Source organism: Schistocerca nitens, chromosome 1 (genome assembly GCF_023898315.1).
Source record: "Schistocerca nitens isolate TAMUIC-IGC-003100 chromosome 1, iqSchNite1.1, whole genome shotgun sequence".
In the NCBI taxonomy this organism is placed as follows: Eukaryota; Metazoa; Arthropoda; class Insecta; order Orthoptera; family Acrididae; genus Schistocerca; species Schistocerca nitens.
The window spans coordinates 1,047,468,467-1,047,489,479 of NC_064614.1; the positions used below are offsets into that span (position 1 = coordinate 1,047,468,467).

Genomic DNA, 21,013 nt, shown 5'->3' on the forward strand with positions numbered 1-21,013 from the left:
CACGCTTGTTTGTGATCTCTGCCCCTACACGATTACTAGTAACGGGAATGACAAATTTAATGGACGGCACAAAATCATTACATGTATTTTTATTGGATTGATGTTTAAAGACTGATTACCATTCATGGACAGTTAGGACTTAAGAATTTTTTTTCTTATGTAGTTTAAAGGTCATCCATGTCAATGACTTATAAGCTCTCTGCTGATTGCAGCAGTAGTGATAGTGTCGTCTGGTCTGTGCCGGCAGAGAAGTGGCGTAACGCAGGGCGGTTGGATTCTAACGTCAGTGAAGTGTTGCAGATTTGTCTGTGAAAGTTGATGAAGTGTACTTAAACTCGCGTGATTATTAAAATGTCACCGAAAGAAGTAAAAATAGTCCCAAGTGAAGAAGAAGTAATCAAAACACTCTGTGAATTAATTCAAGACATTGCCAGAACGGCGATACAGCGAGACGATGTTTTCAAAGTTGGATTGTCAGGTTATGATCAGACAAAATTTAGGAATATTACATACAAGATTCCATGCTTCGTCAGACGAATCACATGAAAACACGTAATGAAGTTTGTTTTGTGTATCTAGGTGGATCTCTTACAAAATTCCTTACGGTTGGTCTCCCGAAAATTGAAACAGATTGGGCGAAGTGGAGACTATTTTTTTGTGACGAGAGGGTTGTGCCTGTTGAGAGCGCGGATTCAACTTATGGGGTTTACAAGAGTTCTCTAATTGGGACCGTACCTCTTACCGAGGAGCAGTTCATCAAAATCGATCCACACTTAACAGGTAACATTTTGATTTTGATTACGTCAGTGACGCGATCAATCAATGTGCTAATTAATGTGATGAAATGTTTCTCTAATAAGTAATAGCTGTATTGTTCTGTATAGCCAGTTTTACAGTAATCTACACTGCCTACAACATTTGTTTAAGCTGCTGCTGTTAAAAAAAGTAATAGGTGCGATAAACTAAATAAATTTTAATAACCCGTTATATTTTTTTTCTATGTCCTGACGTGTTTTTTTCCGTCCCTATTTCTCCTAAATTATAGTCGGTACACAGGAGCAACTTCAAGGCGTTTAAAACGCACTTATCCATGCAGACTTGTTGCTCTACAATAATTCGCTGTTAAGGCCCTTATGTAGTAACTTAGGACACAAGCACAATAGGCCTATGTTAGTTCCCGATAAACTCAGAAAGGCTTGATCCCATACCGTAGTTTTTGTTTTTTCTCCATGGTTAATTATCAAAATGTGCCCCTCAAGTTGTGTTTATTCGTAATATTTTGGTTTGCTAAGTGTACTGTATAACAAAACATTAGCACAGTTAAGTGCCTTTGCGCGATTTCTCAGTGTAGGTCCTAAGGTAGAGACTACAATAAAAGAATATGAAAAAACTGGAGAGGCCTCCTTTGCATACAAAAAATTAAAATGTTTGTTTCTTGCGTGTATGTTGTTGGAAAATTACGTTCTCTTCAGGATATCGAAAGTGAACTAAACTCAAAGATGTTGGCCTAAAAATTGTTACTTTGATGAATATGGTAACTCTTCACAAGTCACTTTTTCAGTTTGTAATAATACCAAATGCATTGTTCAAAGTTTCAGAAGTGTTTCAAAAGTAAATAAATGTTATGTCCTGAACAACCATTTCATTGGGTGGTACATAAACCGAAATTTTGCTTTATTTGTAAATTATTTAGACAGTCATTTTTCCCTCATTCCAGTTAAGAGAACAGGAGGGGAAATGACTGGTAATTGTACGTAAGGTAGGCTACCTTCTGCCATGCCCTATGTGATGTCTTATGGAGTATATATGTATACAAGTATTTCCTGTTAGGCCTATATTGATTGATAATAGACTAAATGTAGTTAAAGAAAAACTGTGCCACTAATGTTAGTGAGTAATAACAAATATTCATGGTAAGTCTTTTACTGGCCCATGGTAGAAAAGTTTATGAGCATTGACGGAAATGTTTACATTTGTTTTGTATAAATTTTTATGAAAATGCATTCCTCGTGAAAAATAACAGTGCAACATAGGCAAATTGACAGTTTACTATGTTTGACACAAGTGCTATGTTGTCAGGATGACTCTATTATTCAGTGTGGCACATAGTGACCAATTCAGGAGTATTGGCTTGATTGTAATAGTACAGCTCCAGCCCTCCCCTCCCCAGAATCTTTGTTTTGGAGGAGGATTGAACTGTAGTGTAGCCTATAGTGCATACTCATTAACATGACAGCCAGCCACAATAGTAAGTAAATCAATACGTGAATCACCATGGAGAGAGCAGAGAGGAAATTCGGAGAACGAACTCCACCTCCCTCTCACAAGCTGACAGCACACAATCATGATTGTAGAGATTCTACAAAACAAGAACTATTACATTGTGATAACAATTGCTGAACAATTTGGAATCGTGATACTCATGGTGGTGATGGCTGGGTGTTGTGTGATGTCCTTAGGTTAGTTAGGTTTAAGTAGTTCTAAGTTCTAGGGGACTGATGACCATAGATGTTAAGTCCCATAGTACTCAGAGCCATTTGAACTCATGGTGGGAATGTGTGATGAACCTGTAGTAGCCTTTTCACTCATTTCAGAATAAGAAAACAATCAGTGCATGAAATAAAGCAATGCATGGTATACAAATCATTCGGCAATTGGTTTCCAAAATTGCTTAGTAAGGTTGACAGGACCTTCACTGAAGTAATACATGTCAAACCTCTACCATTATCTTGTGGATCCCACGTATAAAATGCCCCGCCCCTAAAATTGCTACATTACAGTGGCTGTACTGTACAATGCGCTGCTTTTCTGCTTATTTCGTGCAGTTTCTTATTTGTGATGGAATCAGTCGTTGTCAGCTTCATATTTAATACACTTCTTTACAAATAACTATAATCACAAGATGGATTTAGAAATACTGTGTAACATAACAGAGAAACATTCAGATATTTTTGTGTATGTTAAGCACACAGTCATTTACAATAAAGTGTACAACGGGAAACAGGGCATACCATAAGCTTTGACAAATATTTTCCTTCTCTATTAAATATTTATGTGCAATATCCATCTCACGTTGAATGTGTTGATACCAAAGACTGTTGCAGTATTCATCTAAAAATTTACAAGTTCACGTGCATAAACTGTGAGGTATTTGACTAATACGGTAACACAAAATATGTTTGCAGCTCTCACATTTGGAACAGTGAAAAAAGTACCACTAGTTTCACATTCCCTAAAGTGAATGGGAGTTGTTTGTTTGAGCAGTATTTTTAGGTATGATTTTCCATCAGAAGAGTTTGTTGAACTTGAATTCATCAGATAGCACTGCATTGTATTGCAATCTGTAGGCCAGTTTGTAAAATGTCTCCTCATGACTCTCAGTGAACACTATTTTGCAATTACTTTATTTGAATAGGCTACATGAAATTGTTTGTTAACAATACAACATTATAACTTGGCTCGTGTAACCTTCCTTTTAATAGATGACATTGAGTGTTAGAATTGGCTTGTGGGATGCAGTCAAGAAAGGACCCTTCCTAACTTCGCTGTAGGTGCCCCAGTTAAATGATTAAAAGTTGTAGATAGCCTTCAGTGCTTTCTCTCCACCAAGTTTTGTGAACACTTCCCCTTGCAATATTCTATTCTCCTTCAGTCTTGTTCATTGTAACACTTTCTTTTAGTTGTCAAACTAAATTTGTTTTCATTATTATGCTTTCTCTGAGAATCAGATTTGAATAAAAGCTGAAAGATTATTAAGCTAAATTCATGTTGCTAATAATAATAAATTTGCATGGGAATGTCAAACAAAATAACTGTATTATATTTATCCAATTAATACTTACATTTAAGTGATGTTCAAATGTGTCCAACCAAACTTTACTTTTGAGTATCTCCAAATGCGCACAAGGACTTGACAGAGGACGACCTGTGCTCTTTTCTCCATAACCTCAACACCTATTACCAAATCTGCTTCACCTGGTTCCTCTCAACTAATTGAGCCACCTTCCTTGATATCAATCTCTACCTCTCAAATGGCTCCATAAAAATGTCTGTCCGTATTGAGCGCACAAATTTCTAGTGGTGCCTCTACTTTGACAGGTGTCATCCATTCCATGTGAAAAATTCTCTTCCTTTCTGCCTAGCCATCCATGGATGCTGCAACTGCAGTGGAAAGCAGAAGTTGTCAAAATATACCAATAACCTTACCAGAGTCTTTCCCATTAGACAATTTCCTCTCCAGCTCAATCATAAACAAATCTATTGTGGCATGTACTCCTCAAACACCAGTAAATCTGTTAACCAGCTACCGACCAGCACTACTCTGACGATCCAGTATCACCATGGCCTTGAAAGCTCAACTACATCCTCCACCAGGGATTTGATTACCTCTCATCATGCCTCAAGATGAGTGACATCCTATCCACATCTCCGTTAGTAATGATCTGTCGCTCACCCAACCTACAGAATATCCTTGTCCACCCCTGTTCAATCCTATTCTCAAACCTGCACTTCATGGGTCATTTACCTTGCGGTCAGTGCAAGTGCAAGACCTGTCCCATAGGCTTACCCACCACTTCCTATTGCAGTCGTCACAGGTATTTCCTACCCAAGAAAAGGCAAGTCCATGTGTGAAAGCAGCCATGTCATATTGCAGTTATCCTGCAACTAATGCACAGCATTCTATGTGGGCATGACAAATAACCAACTCTGCTCACATGAATGGCCACCACCAGACTGTGGCAAACTTAAAACTTGACAATCCAATTGCTGAACATGCTGCATGTCACAACACAAATGACTTAAACAGCTGTTCACTATACCCGGCCCACAATTATTCTGGCCTAAACCTCTGTTGACCTGTTTCTGCTGTGTTACCTTATCTTTTCCCTGTTCTGTTCTGTATCTGCACCGTTCCCTCTCTGTCCAGATCATGCATTGCCTGCTCTCACTACCCCCCCCCCTCTCTCTCTCTCTCTCTCTCTCTCTCTCTCTCTCTCTCTCTCTCTCTCTCTCTCTCTCTCTCACACACACACACACACACACACACACACACACACACACACACACACACACACACAAATAAACTTGCTGTTTGAAAATGTCTGTACAATAAACAGATTCATCTGTTTTGTTAGTCCTGTATTTGTATTACAGTAAATGATACTACTAACAAAATTACATGAATTTCCAGTGTACTTTTCTGTCACATTGCCAGCGTAGCCGTGGAATGATAGAGAAACAATAAGCAATTATTTGAAGAGTTAGTTGATGTATGGGGATCAGTTATTTGTAGATCTTAATTATTGTTTTACATCTGTTAGTATTAGTGCCTCAGTAAACAGTCCATGGTGCTCTTGAGTCCATTTAAAAGTTTGTGTTGCTGCTCTGTTGGTAAATATAGTCAACAGACACAGAAGTTTTGCCCATTTATGTGAGGGTTGACTGATAAGTAATGCCTCCACCTTCGTAACTCTTCAACAGTTTGCAGCGTTGGTATGCGGCAGGTACTGGCTTGTTCTGTAGCCTCTTTTCTACAGCTCCAGTTGGTGGGAAGCCATAGCACTGAACGGTTGTGTTGTTACACTGTAACGTATGAAACCCTGTGCAGTCAATGTGACTTGAGCAACATGCAGTCATTGAATTCTTGACAGCAGATGATGTCACCCTGAAGGAAATTTATCAGAGAATGAGAGCAGTTTGTGGTGATTGTGTTGATGTGAATACTGTGCATCGTTGGGCGAGTAAGTTTAAAGATGTTTAAGTGTGAAAATCTGACCTGTGTGACAAGCAGAGTTGAACGTCCTGTGACAGCAACCACCGAGTTTCACAAGCAAAATGTTGACAGATTGATCCAGGACGATTGTCGTATCACTCAGAGAGAAATTGCAAGCACAGTCAGCATTTCACAAGAACGTATGAGTCACGTTATTACTTTGCTTGGCTATCAGAAGATCTGTGCACAATGCATACCCCGGATGCTGACTCCTGAAATGACAGTACAGACTCGAAATTTGCCAGGAACTCCTCTCGCGTTACAAGAATGAAGGTGACACCTTTCTACATTCAATCATGGGACATCATTATGCTTCTGATGAAGACGTTGAGAGTTCTGTGAAACTGTGGTTGCAGTAACAGAGCATCGACTTCTTCCATGACGGCTTCAGAAAACTTGTTCATCGTTTGCAGAAATGTATCCAATGGGCTGGGAATTATGTGGAAAAGTGAATATTGGTAATTAAAGATCACATTCTAAGGATTATTTCTGCATTTGATTTATTAAAATATTCCCATCCAAACCCAATTAATGAAGGTGGAGGCATTACTTTCCATTCAACCTTTGTATTTGACTCTGGGCTCTAAACTTAATTGAGCAGAACCTTTGCACAACACTACACGAGACTCTGTTTAAGGCCTACTTTTTGCAGTATAGAATTTGGAAATAAAACTGCAGTTCTTTAATATTCTTAAGTGTTCTATGGGCAACTTGATCTTGTAGTGTTCTAAAATAACTTTACCAAAGACATCAGTTTTTCTCTGTTCCAAACTTGCTGGATGATTATTTGTGTGTGTATTGATTAGTATTTTATGTGGTTTAAAAATGCCAAGGATAATTCATGTTCTGAAGTACTTGGGTACTTGGAATTTATAGAAGTTTTCTTCTCTTTTCCCATCCAGCTGAGGAAGCAGCAAAAGACTACATTCAAAAAATGGCAGTGCATTTTCCTCCAGATTCACTACCTAGGTTTCATTTGTTGTTGCTTGGAATGGGACCAGATGGGCACACATGCTCACTTTTTCCTGATCACAGACTTCTGGAGGAAACCTCAGTGTGGGTGGCACCCATAACTAACTCACCTAAACCACCAGCCTCAAGAATTACTTTAACATTTCCTGTGGTGAACAATGCAGAGTGCTGCATTTTTGCCCTTACTGGTGCTGGCAAAGCAGACATTGTCAAGGTATGACAACTTCTCACTCATCTCTTCATATTTTTTAAAATATTAATAGAACTTAATAGAATTTTTTGGTTTGGAAAAAAAATAAAATAATTGTATTAAAACTGTTCTCTGTGTGTGTGTGTGTGTGTGTGTGTGTGTGTGTGTGTGTGTATTTAATAGTGTGGATGAAATATTATTTGAATAATGGTAAGAAAAGTACCATTTTCTGTTATTGTTAAACTGTTGTTAGAGGGGCAAATGAGGAACCTGTTTGCATCTTTCCCCCACCATTGCAATTTTGCTGTAGGCCTCAGTTGACAGAATTCTGATATCTTGGAAGCCACACCTCCATTCTCAAATATGAGAGAGCAGTTTTATTTGCAGCTGAAGCAAGCACTACGTTGCCTCATAACCCCTGTAAATGGTCAGTGTTTGTTCGGTCACATTGCTTCAACTGAGCAAGTAACACGCGTTTGCGATTGGGTGAATGCATGTTGGTGTCAGTTAAACATGGAGGAGGAAAAAGAAAAAAAAACACACACACACTCACACAAAAGAATTTCAGTTCTGTTTCTTTCTGACACTTCAACTGCTCTGCCATATAGTTTCCACCTTATACCTAGATCAGTGCATGGCAGTGGTTCTCAAAATTGTGGGAAGCGGCCCCCTAGGGAATGCGAATGGCATGCAAGGAAGGCCGCTGTGTAGTAAAAAAAAAAAAAACATTTATTAGTCACAAACAATTATGTTTATCTTTTTCTTCAAATAAAGACTGAACTGAATTCCACCCAATGTCAGTGTTATTCCAGGCACCACTAATGATCATGAAACCGTGGTTATATTTTTAGCATTGTTTTAAATGATCAGAAGAGCTCGATCACATCAGTCATCCACAGAATTGCACACATCGGCTGCACTGTGACCGAATTCCTAGCTAATGCGCACAGTGAGAGCTTTGGCTTGCGCATCTCGACGCCCTCTTACAGTCTTTCAGCTGTTACAAGGAAGACTTCACTGCAGTATAAATTGTTTCCTGGTTAGTGACAGACATGAAGATACCTATAGTCCATCAACTGGCGGAGGGGAGGGAGATACTACAGTAGCTAAAATTAGTAGGTATGATGTGAACTGTTTGTTTCTCGGCTTCCTGAAAACTCCAGCCAGTGGTGAAAAATGACCACAGTGTGTAATTTAACAGTCTTAGCTGCTGATACAAAATAAGCCTAACAAGTTACAGAGAAATCTTTAAACAAAACATCCTGAATTAGTGGAACCAAACCAAAAGAAATTTTTGTGGGAAAACTAAATGTTTTATTGTCTACACAGAAGAACTTCACCAAGATGACGAATGTGACTTCTAAAGCCCTTTTTGCCTTTTACCAGATTCTGCATGGGAATACAAATTGTGGGAAACCACACACAGGTACGGAGACTCTAATGTTACCGGCAGCAATTTATATAGTATCAACAAAGTTTGGTGACTCATTTGCTTAACAGTTGAAAAATATTAATATGTCTAGTGACACAGTGCATTGATGAATTTCAGAAATTTCTGATTATTTATTTGAGTAGGTGATCTATAAACAAACTTACTCTTGAAGTGGACTAAGCTACTGACATTCACAAAGGTGCTCATTTAGTTCTTATGTTAGTTTCATTGATGCATTTGTCATGGTCATTAGCTTCTTTTACCAAAACGGGATATCGTGAAATAGGTGCATTGAGCCAGTAAATAACTTATCCCACCCATTCATGAAATGCTGCAAATGGTTATAGAAACAGTTAATCTTATTAAGACAAAATCTATAAATTCAATGCTTTTTAAAGTACTGTGTGAGGAGATGGATTATTATTACTTCGCTTGACTTACTGACATCTTTGCAAAACTAAATATTCTTAACACCTCACTTCAAGGTAATTAGGCAACTTTATTATCTTTGAATTTAAAGTTGAGGGCATCCATAAATAAATTAGAGCTATGACAAAGCCCAATGGAAAGTGGCATGCTAAATTTGTTCTCTGCCTTAGTCACTGTTAGAGGACACAGGTAATCAAATGAAGATAGAAACTCACCTTCATCATCATCTTCCAGCAGTAAAAGTTCACTTCGAAAAGTATTTCAGTGATGATTTTGTTAAATTTTATTGGATTAGCAATCCATTAAAAAAAGCTCCTGGACCATGATGATGATGATTTGGTTTGTTGGGCGCTCTACTGCACGGTCATCGGCACCCATACAAAGTCCCAATTTTGACACAGTCCAGTCTAGCCACTGTCACAAGTGGTGGTGGTGGTGGTGGTGGTGGTGGTGGTGGTGAAATGATGGCAACACAAACACCCAGTCCCCGGGCAGAGAAAATCCCCAACCCAGCTGGGAATCAACCCCCCCCCCCCCCCCCCCATGAGCCAGAGGCAGCAAGACTAGCCGCTAGACCACGAGCTGCAGACTCCTGGACCATCCTGTCTAAATATAAAAGAGCAAGAACAAGTTACTGATCGCACTTGTTACACTTCACTGAAGAGTAAATGTAATGAAGTGTTTTTGTTGGAGCTTTGGATACATATTAGCAACGAATTCCCAAAACTAAGCCAGAATACAGTGAAGATCATGATTCCTTTTGCCACAACATAGCTGTGCAGGACTAGCTTTTCAGCTGTAGCAGCTATGAAGCCAAACTTACATTTGAAGCTAAATGTAAACAAAGAACTTTGAGTGGCTGTTTCTGCTATTACACAACATCTTAAGAAGCTTTGTTTTCAAAAGCAAGCTCATCTAGCACACTGGACTTTGTAATTTAAATTTTTAATGCTCTCGTGATCTTAGTTTACTGAATTGTAGATATTGTTCATTTCATAGTTTTTGAATAAATAAAAATGAGATAAACCATTTAGTCCATATTTTCATCATCATAATCCATGTAGTTTTTGTTTTTGTTGTGTAAAATCCTTCTAAATTGAATTTGGCAAAACAGAGAATAAGGCAAAGAAAATCTAAAAAAATAATATTTTCATAAATAAAATAGTCGGGGGGGGGGGGGGGCGGCAGAGGAAGAAAATTGGTGGGAGGACCTCTGGTATACAAATAATATATATTTGCCAAACTGAGCATGCTTCAGTTGCAATGTCAAAAGTTTTCATTCTGTTTCTCTAGCATTAAACTGCCATTTGCATATAACCCACAGGAGGTGGCTAACCTAATGGTACATTGTTAGTAGAAATTGGGTGACACCTCATGCAACTAAGAAATTACCAACAGTATTATGAAAAGAAAAGTTGCTACTCACCATATAGCAGAGATGCTGAGTCACATGTGGGCACAACAAAAAGACTCCCACATTTTAAGCTTTTGGCCATTAAGGCCTCACGTGTGTGTGTGTGTGTGTGTGTGTGTGTGTGTGTGTGTGTGTGTGTGTGTTGACTAAGGCCTTAATGGCCGAAAGCTTTAATTGAGTTTTTTTTGTTGTGCCTATCTGTGACCCAGCATCTCCGCTATATGGGTGAGTAGCAACTTTCATTTTCACGATATTGTTACATTCCATCCTGGATTTTCCATTGTTTGATTAAGAAACAACCAAGGTTAATATAATGTGCAGGGCAAGGATGTACAGACTTTGGACACCCGTGCCCAAATTGGTAATAGATTCAGTATTCTAATTTGTGCCCAAAACAGATTATAAAAAGTTAGTTGATGTAATGAAATATCCTCATTATCAGTACTCATAAGTACTGATAAATGATGATAGTTCGACAGGTGTGTCTGTCTGCCATCTACAGAGCACAGGAACCAGTGGTTTTAAGGGCGATTTAAATAAGTAATGAAGTTTGAAATTTTGCAAAAATACTGTCTACATTGCTTTATGATTAAATACAACCTTCACCCAAGTTTCAGGAGTTACAAATTCAGATATGATGTGGCAGTAGTTGAAACATGTTAGAAATATTGTTATAAATAACTAATTATTAATAATGATTAGCAACCTGTTCTAGGAGTTTATTTCCGCTATCAAGAAATTAACTGTAGGAATTTGTATATCTTCTGTCATGTCACTATAACCCGTAGGATTTCAAAGTTTGGTAGTTCTCACCTAATTGCTGAGTGGTATTGTTGTTCTACGCGGACTTACCAAGTTTACCCCAGTACATTACGTCCATATACTAGTTTCTTAAAGTCTGTGTTGGGCTCGGTGTGCAAGTAGTAAGCTGCATTACTGGAAAGGGAAGTTATGAGACAGGATTGTGGTCGAGCCACAGAAAAATTTCTATTTGCCTTTACTCTTGTGGTGCATGAAGTTCACTGCAGTAGACAGTTTTTAATGCACTATTTCAGTCAGTCATGAGGCTGCAAACACACTCAGGGTACAAGGCCACAGGGAGTGCCCCTTGCAATGAATTCTGTGCATTTGCAGCCTCAGAACTGGCTGAAAACACCAAAGAAGTGACCGTTAACAGCTGTCCACTGTAGTGGATGCTATTTAGAGTTGTATTTCTTAGAAGTATTTTTTTGGTTGAGATAACAAACTACAAAGAATTTTCAATGGAATGTCTACAAAAGTTTGTTAACTACAAGTAATAAGTATGTACTTTGCTTCATAGGGCAGACTCTCAAAAAAAATATTTTTGTGTAACCAGCAAACTGATGACAGGCACTATAGATGTATTTCTGGAAAGAGTACTTGTTTCCATCTTGACAGCTTTTTTCCTGACACTATCCTGGAGGTTAGCTTGGCCCCTTAGCTGTCACCTCAGCCCCAATCATCATCCTATACCCTCAAGAACTTATCAGGATTTCCCATATCTTCAGTATGTCCCAGAAGTTGTCAGCCTCTTGCTGATTGATCACTAAGAATATTTGTTGGCTGTTCTTTTCACTTTCCTTGTGTTTGCTTAGGTACACTATATTAAACTTGTTATGTTAACACATTTTGCAAGACATTGCCCACAATCAATCTTAGCCTTATAAATGCAGGCGCTTCATAGCCAGAAGAGTGTACTGGAGATTGCTACACATTCATGAGCAGTTAGTACCAGATTGACATTAATTACATGTTACTGCTTGGAAATAAAACTTACTGCATTGTTACACATGAAATATCTGGTTTTCTATGTCAATATTGACACTACACACACATTTCTGCCCATAGCTTGGATGTATATACAGATGTTTTTCAAAATGAATATATGGGTTTTAATGCTTTGTAGCACTTATTACATTCAAATTATAAATAATACACCAAATGAAAGATCAACTCGAACAGTTTTGTTTGTATACTTGGCGCAAATGGAAGAGTATGGAATGACCAAGAGTGACTGAAGAACATTTTGAACAAGTGAGTCTTTCACACATAGCCTCAAGAAATCAGCTTAGAAGGCTATTCGTGAATTAGCAGTTCCGTTAGAGACTTTAAAATGCTTGCACTAAGTCCTTATCATTTGCAGTTATTACAAGCTGTAAAGCCTACAAACTACATTTTATGTGCCAACTTTTTGCAAACAAAATGTTGCTGCATGACAATGAAGATTTTTCTGAATTGTGTTGTCTTCAGTGATGAATCAACATTTCGCCTATAACCCAGGCAAATTTTTCAAATGGGGCAGAAATTGATAAAGTTTTGAAACTTTGGGAAAACACTCCAAGGGATGTAGAAGTAAAAACAGGAAAGTTCCCTCCCCTATTGGGGAGCTTCTCCCTCCCCAACCCTTTAATGTGATTTTTTTCACTTTTTCGAGCTTTACGAAAAACATTTCATTTAACGAAGTTATCTCTATGGCAGAAAATATTTCCAGTGAAATTCTACTCAGAGGAGGTCAAATGTATGGTCAAGCAAGGTAATTAGTTTGACTGCTAAAATTTGAAGGTAAGTGAAATTTCTTTTAAAACAGACTCTTATTTATATGGAACAATTTTCCTATATAGTCTTTTTACTTTAGATTTATGCAGCTTAAATTATTGGAATGAAAATCATTTTTCATAAGAATTAAAAATTACTGTAAAACTAATCAACAATTACTTTTGTTGTAATACAGAGTGTCCCAAAATAATGTATACGCTCTTTGAAACTGAGCATCTCTTTAATGAAAGGGGTCAGAAATACAATTTTAGTGTTGCTAGGTGCCTCATGGTCTGACTTAAGGTGGTAAATGTTCAAACTGTTGTCCATCCATCGCAATGCAGCGTTGATGACGACTTACGACTGAGCAACATGCCAACTTTATTGTTCCCAACGGAATAGCATCACAGGCTTGCTCCATTTGCTCTCTAAGATCATCCAGTGTGTGTGGTGTCACAGCGTAAACTGTGTTCTTGAGAGTACCTCACAGACAGTGGTCTAGAGGAGTTGAATCTAGAAATCTAGCAGGATACTCCACACTCCCTCTTCGTCCTATCCATCTGGCAGGGAGTGTAAGATTATTACTTTCTCAATCTTCATTTCCAAACACAACGGTAAGACCAGAAGTTATCATTTCCAACATTTCAAAGTACGAGTCGCCCGTGGCAGTGTTGCCAAAGAAGTATGAGTTTCTCGTTTGCTGCGATAAATACACCACCTCCATTTGTTTACCTTTCCCACATACACTTACATTTTCCCCAAGAATCTCACTGCTATCAATTTCAGGTTCAAACCAGCTTTCTGTACGTGAGTTTTACTGCTTTTCAAGAGCCCTTCAAATACTGGTACTTAGTTACAAATGCTTCGGCAGTTTACTGATAGGATTTTAACACTCTCACACTGGTAATTCTGGGTTTCCTTCTGCTACCATTATCTGGATTGGATGTAGTGCCCCCTAATCTTAAAAATCTTGCGTGCATTCCAGACTCGGTTAGCTATCTGGGTAACAGCCTCTGATGTGTAGTGCACAGCAGACGCATTTGGGAGACCCTAGAGTTCTCAAGACCATGGCACAAGTCGAGGAAGTCTGAGCCTAGCTTGACACAGAACCTTCGGATTCTCTGGTTCAGTCCATCCAGTCAACTCAGAACCAAATGTTGACAATCAGTACAGGGAACAATGATGCAGATTGTGAGCTTTGTTGAAACTCCATGTGCAAGGCTGGTCTTCTCAGCCTTCTCTGCCAGTCACTGGAATGACCCAAGAATAATTTAGGAGCCCAGGCAACAGGCATCACTTGTTCGAATGGGTGCCACAATCTGAGCTGGTAGCACCCTACTCCCTCAATAGCAAAGAGAATATAGCTAGAAATATCAAGAGAGCCTACAGGATGACTTGGTACATAAAGGCAGCATGGAGAACTCCTTCAGAGAGGAATGCAAAATTATGGGGAAGATTCTAAGCTCAAGACGGAACAGAAGATGGTCACACGTTAAAGTCTTGGAAAGCAACAGAAAATTATTTAACTTCATGGCAGACATCCAAAAAAATACTATTAACATTTTATGGACATGTCCACAGTCTCCCAGGGCATGCCCCCAGTCTTTCCCAGGAAATTTTTACATGCACACAATGACCAAAAGCTATAACCTGTGTTGAACAAGTCAGAAAAATATGTAGGAGCCCACATAAATTCCTTAGAAGTTTGACAGAAGCTCTTACACACAAAAAACTGACAGGTGCAGCCAAGAATGGAACTGGGAAGAAAACACGAACAAACTGCTTTCTTGGTGTAACGAGTGGCAGTGACCTAGTGTGTGAATAAATGCTGGATAAAATACATACATAGAACAGTCAGGACGATTGAGGCAGCATAGAAACCTGCTGCTCCTGTTCTAGAAAGCTAGCGAATTTTTTTTCATGACTTAAGTGACAACTTCATGAGGTGATGGGAAGTAGGATCAACATATTGGATCAGCTGTAGGGAGAACAACTGCAGTGCTCAGATTTATCAATAGAATATTCCACTCCAGAGAAGGTGACATTAAAGGTAGTTTTGTAACATACTCTTGACTACAGCTGAAGTGTTGGAATCCTTGTCAAGTTTGATAAATACAGAATATGAATGGAATATGTGCTGCTACATCTGTTATCACCCAGTTCAATCTGTATTGGATCGTTAAAAGGATTCTTGGGGGATATTACATGAGAAGCTGTGGAAGAAAAGTGACGACATTAAAATATTGTACATCAAGCACTGGTGCAGGAGAATTGACTCTGCCTGTTCCTGTTCCTTTTCTGTGATAATTTCGCTAGGCAGTTGCTTCTTGGTTTGCGATTGCACGCAGTTCTGTGTCGCGGTCAATCTGAGAGACATCAAAACTAGATCGAGTTAGAGACCACCCATTTAAATTTGTAAAATATTGTGACATAGAGCGAAAATAATTATCGTCACTAGTTTTTAGTTAAAATATTCAATAACCTGTGAAAAGGAGCCATTTTTGCAAATGCATGAAATCTGGTCTCTAGTAAGCCGGCCAGGGTGGCCGAGCGGTTCTAGGTGGTACAGTCTGGAACCGCGCAACCGCTATGGTCGCAGGTTCGAATCCTGCCTCGGGCATGGGTGTGTGTGATGTCCTTAGGTTAGTTAGGTTTAAGTAGTTCTAGGGGACTGCTGACCTCAGAAGTTAAGTCGCATAGTTCTCGGAGCCATTTGAACCTTTTTTTGGTCTCTAGTAATAAATAAATAAACCAGTCCGTGTTTCAGCCGTGGTAGGGGGCTGGGAGACCACTTTAGGGGCACAAAAGTGTACTTTGTGAGGTTATCAACAAGACTTGCAGTACTGTAAAGTATCAATTCAGAGAGGTGTCTTCTAAGAGTATTCCCAGGCAGACTAATCTATTCTTTAAACTAGCTGCCAGATTTCACTGATCCGCTAGTTCCAAAATTGATAGTTTCCCACTATCATGCAGTATATTAAAGCTAAAGAACATGGGGTAATGAAAAGCATTTTTTACTCCTATATGAAAGAAGTTCAGACATTTTAGTTGGTGGTATTTTACAATTTATTAATTTAATGTAGCCTTCACTTCTCAGTGAGGTAAAGATTCAGCAGATATGACACATGATTCATGTTCCACATTGAACTATAGGTTCCCTTTCATTAGGCCTACTGGGGTAGGCTAGGGACAACCAACTTGGCAGAGTGGCACCCGGTTGAACTAGGCCGTTGAGTGACATCAGATTATTATTATTATTATTATTATTATTATTATTATTACTACTACTACTACTACTACTACTACTACCACCACCACTATCATCACCATCAATCACAAATAATTTTAAACAACATTAAAAAGTCTTCATACAATCAATATATCTTCAGGACCCAAGTAATAAAATTACTCTTGTTAGTTATAGTATGCAGTAAATGTGTATCACAATGGAGTTGTGTGAATAAATCTAATTCTGATACTCTGAAAGGAGTATTGATTCATTAAGCTTACTGTTAAGAAATCACTGAAGTAAATTACTTGTTTTTAATCTTCTGGATTCAAAATATAATCTTTATTTTGTAGCGTGTCCTGAAAGATGAAGAGCCTCTGCCAGCTGCTAGAGTGAAGCCAACAGATGGGAAGCTTTACTGGATTCTTGATAACAGTGCTGCTGCACATATAACGGATATGTGACTTAACAATGATGGTACACCCTGGTACTCGTGCTGTACTCAATTTGCTCACATCACCTATTTTGTAAAATGAGATAAACCAAAGGATGAACTGATATGACAAAGAAATGCAACTGAAACATGTCATGCAGAATTTTTTTAATAGTGTTGAGAGACTGGTGTAATTTTTGCCTATTGATATATAAGCTATTACTCACAGCTTGGGGGAGGAGGAGGTATGTGGTAAGTGCTTACTGTAGAAGTCTGTTCTATTAAGTTTTGTTTCATTTCAGAGAAATATGTGAAATTGCATTGACATCCAAAAACAGTCAGAAATTCAGCATATTGTTGAATGTCATTTGGGGAAATGCTTGAAATACATGAGGGCCCACTTATCTCAATACCTGTGATAGTTACATAAGAAGTAGCATTTATAACTTTAGTAAAGGAGTAACATTTTGACACATTACTGTGTTTTATACGATATCTCCATTCTTACTTTTTACCAACGTGTTAATTGTACTTTTCTGTGTGTGTGTGTGTGTGTGTGTGTGTGTGTGTGTGTGTGTGTGTGGTTTTTTTTTTTTGAGAGACCAGCTTTGTGGCCATGATAAGACAACTGCTTCCAGGCTTACTGGAATGCTTTAAGAACACTTTATACAATATCAGCAGGCAGCATGAAAGTTCAGACGTACATTTAAGAATTTATATAAATCAGCTTGTTATATTAAAAGTATTTAAATTTTTCAGTCTGATTGACGGTAGAAGTGTCCTACAAGTTAATGTTCCTTTTTGTAATAATGCATTTCCTCAGCTTTTTATAAATTTGTTATCTTCGTATGCAAGTGTAGATTTTCAGTTTTGTTCTTTGTCATCTAGTGAAGGGAATGGTGCTGTTTTGTTCTGTTTAACAGCATTAATACATTATCCACGACTGATGGATTGTCTCTAACAAACAAAGATCTACATGTATTGAAAGACTGTGACATAAATAATTAGAAATATTATCTAGATAATGTCAGGTATAACATTTCTGTGCTTTTTCTTTTTGTACAGCTTTTTTTTTTTTTTTTGTGTGTGTGTGTGTGTGTGTGTGTGTGTGTGTGTGTGTGTGTAAAATTTGTCTGTATGGTAACACAAAGCAGGAAGCAAATAAGGTCAGTAAGCATGAGATTACTTTGTTGAGGGAAGGGGAACTTTTCAGTGTGTAAAGTAAAGTAAACAATATGATGTAGTTGCTTTCATAGTCAACTTGCTGGGTTATCATCACATAAACGGCAAGCATTTATTTTAAAATTTCCACAATGAAGTTTGCATATCATTCCTGTTGCTGGGAGGAACTGGACTGAGTTGTAGAAAAATCTCATGTACTATCCCTTTCAGAGAGTATTGGAATATTTTTTTTTTTTTTTTTTTCAGTCTCTGTTACCACAATGTGTTGTATAATTATCTGTTATGTGATCTCTGTGCCATTTCACTTTGTTCTCTCTCTCTCTCTCTCTCTCTCTCTCTCTCTCTCTCTGTTGACAAAACTTGGAGTTTGATATTAAGTAGCTGTTCATATAGATTGTGAATGGTTTGGTGTAAAGTCATCTTTGTTGAATATGCTTGCATTTAATCTTCCACTACCGCTAGTGATATTAAGAGTTATTTTACCTGTTATTTTTCTGTGAGAGAATTCAGTCTGACTTTGCAATAAAGTAAAAGCAGCCAAGTATGTACTGTTTCTTTTTTTAAATTTAGTGTCACAATATTATTTTTTCCAGAAATATTGTGTTACTGTATTTTTAAATAATGTGGTCTGCAGACAGTTACCAATTTGTAATGCGTGTAACAGATATTGTTGTTTATGGTTTCAGTGAACTACAGTTCAAACTATTTTCTTACACACTACTAAATTCAGCTTTCATGTGCCATATTTTATGACAGAGATGCAGTATTTTTAATTTGTGTTCTGGATGTAGTAAACTGGTGATGTAACATAGCATGAAACTAATGTCATAAATCATTTGCTTTAGAGACGATACACATGTTGTATAGCCTGAAAATTTGTGGGCAAATGCTGCAGAACATGTCTCAGATTGTACTAGAATTGTGGTGTGGTGATTTAATGTTTACTTGTTGTATTGCTCTAAATAGACTGTTCTTCATAATTTGTTCAACAATAAAACCAAGATTTTATAATTTATTTATTTTTTTATTCCTGTATAATAACACCTTCAAAGTGTCCACAAAAGTTTCCTTTAGTCCCACCCCACACACTTACATATGAATATTACAAAGTTGTGGTGTTGGTATATGCTTCATAAAATCTTAACCCACAAAAAAAATTATGTTAAAAAAGAAGTAATAAAGTACCTGTTAATTTTTTACAGCATGAATTTGCAGGAAACTGCAAAGCAAATAACATATAAGTATCCATATCACTAAACTTGGAAGTAATACATTTGTTTCATTGCAGTAATTGAAATTGCGACAATATATTTGCACCCCAAACAGTAACAGTCTTTTTCAACAAACACCTCACTTTACTCACTGCTATCCACCAGGAAGAAAGCAGATTCCTTGTTCAAAACCATGGCAGTGTGTGAAGATGTACTTGTTTGCCTCATAACAGCTCTCTAACTTTCAAATTTCAGATCAGTTAAATACTGACATACACAATCAGTAGTGTGATTGCTCTTGGACTCTCCATCTACAGCAGTGACTCTACTTTTGTGATTAGTTGTGTTGAGCTTAGATTACTGCATATAGCAATATGGAAATGAATTTGTGGTAGGTCGGCCTGCTAACATTTGGTTGGCTGACAGTACAATTCATACTCATACACCATGCTTTTCTTCCCTCAAACATTATACTCCAAATGTACAGTTCAACATTATAATGTGTTTTAATGTGATATGTTGAATAGTTGGAGAAACAACTCCACACTCATCAGAGGCCAGCTAAAAGGTTCTTTTTCAGTCATCATGCTTCCAACTGGGTGGGTATAATTAAAGTGCAGCTACTCACAGATGTCCAGTGTGGGCTATAATTATGTGGTATCGAAGCTTGGTAGATATGCTAATGTGTTAGTGCGGAACCTATTTATGCCGGAAAAAATTAGTTCCAATTTTGGCCACCAGGTGCAAATCTGGTACTGTACTCTCTTTGTATCACAGTATTACATCCACGCTGTCATTCGACAAGCAATAACAGCAGTGAACAGTATTGCTATCAAGAGGAGAGACCGTGTGCTGTCAGTGAAACTAACAGCAGCAATTACAATGCCGCATTGAGGGAGTATCACGAACTGAAAGGTGTGAGGAGAGGCCAGATGTCATTAAATGTTTTAAAGATGATGATAATGAAATTAAAAAATACAGGTGAGAATGGTGTGGCGCCTGGAAGAGGAAAGCGCCCTATCCCAGCAGAAATTATTGACGAGTTTGCTGTTGCTGTATCTGACTAAGCATCATGTGTCCCTGGGTAATGTTAGTGTTTGTGCATTGTTACAAGAATTGTCCATCCCATGGTCAACTGTACAGAAATTTTTGAGCTCTGTTTTGCACTGGTATCTTCTTAACATCCAGACAGTACAGCAACTGAAGCCACATGATCTGAAACAATGTTCTGAATTTCCTCTTTGATTTCTGACATTAGATGACATGTGGCCAGACTACATTCTGTGCAGTGACAGGATACATTTTACACTATAGGATACAGTGAATATACAGAACTGCCAAATTTGGGTTTAAACAAAGATCCATTGCACTTGCTGAATGTGAGTGTGTGGTGTGGAGTCACAAGCACCTTTAACCTCGGTATGTTCTTCTTTGAAGAGGATACACCCAAGTGGTCTGTCAGCTGCGTTATGATGTCTGCATGTTATTAAGACCTCATTGTACAGCATGTGAGTCCTGCTGTGGAAGAACGCAACAGTGTGGAATCCACTATTTTCGTGCAAAATGGAGTAACATCTATTGTCGCCCTTCCAGTAAAAGCTCTGTCTAATGCAACCTTCCACTAATGTGTAACCTCCAGAGGTTTTCCAGATGCATGGCCTGGAAGGTCATCTTATCTGAATCCATATTACTTTAGACTCTTTTAAAACAATCCATTTACCAGGGAGACATATGGTCTCCGCGTGATCTGAAGGTTAGTATATAGGAACATGTTGCTCAGAGTCCACCAAAATCCCTGCAAGCAACAGTTGATCATGTTGTTTTATAGGTGCACATTCGTTGGTGTTGGTGTTCATATTGAATTAATTGTTTAAGTGTTGGTTAATAATAAAATCAACATTATGCCTTTCTCACTTGTTTGATCTTTGCCCACTTCCCATTTTTAACCCATTACGTTTGGAAATATTTCTTTGTCTTTCTCGCATTCACAGTGACAGATTTACACTTGGTGCCCAAAATTGGAATTAATTTTTTTATAGGATAAATTGGTTCTGTGTTAACACATTAATATCTGTGTAGTTTAGCTGCCACATAACAGCTCAAAGTAGATATCTTTTAGTAGCTGCACTTCAATTATAATCAACCAGCCGAACGACAAATCAAACAATAAGCCTCATTTTTCATTTACACAG

The 21,013-nt window shown here is 38.0% G+C and overlaps 1 protein-coding gene across 1 annotated transcript; it reads left to right on the top strand.

Annotated features, from left to right (window-relative positions):
• The first annotated feature begins 217 nt into the window (after positions 1–217).
• Positions 218–18,625, top strand: LOC126197155 (6-phosphogluconolactonase). The gene is made up of 4 exons (XM_049934619.1): positions 218–478; positions 580–780; positions 6,676–6,959; positions 16,349–18,625. Exons 1-4 carry the CDS (start codon positions 352–354, stop codon positions 16,457–16,459), a joined length of 723 nt encoding a protein of 240 aa, XP_049790576.1. The 5' UTR covers positions 218–351; the 3' UTR covers positions 16,460–18,625.
• The last annotated feature ends 2,388 nt before the right edge of the window (positions 18,626–21,013 follow it).

What these genes read in the sequence shown, in the direction of transcription:
- LOC126197155 (XM_049934619.1), top strand. Translation starts at nt 352, where the DNA reads ATGTCACCGAAAGAAGTAAAAATAGTCCCAAGTGAAGAAGAAGTAATC. An exon ending in TTTCAAAGTTGGATTGTCAG is followed by an intron (nt 479 to 579) that starts GTTATGATCAGA and finishes TTGTGTATCTAG; the next exon opens with GTGGATCTCTTACAAAATTC. An exon ending in GCAAAGCAGACATTGTCAAG is followed by an intron (nt 6,960 to 16,348) that starts GTATGACAACTT and finishes TTTATTTTGTAG; the next exon opens with CGTGTCCTGAAAGATGAAGA.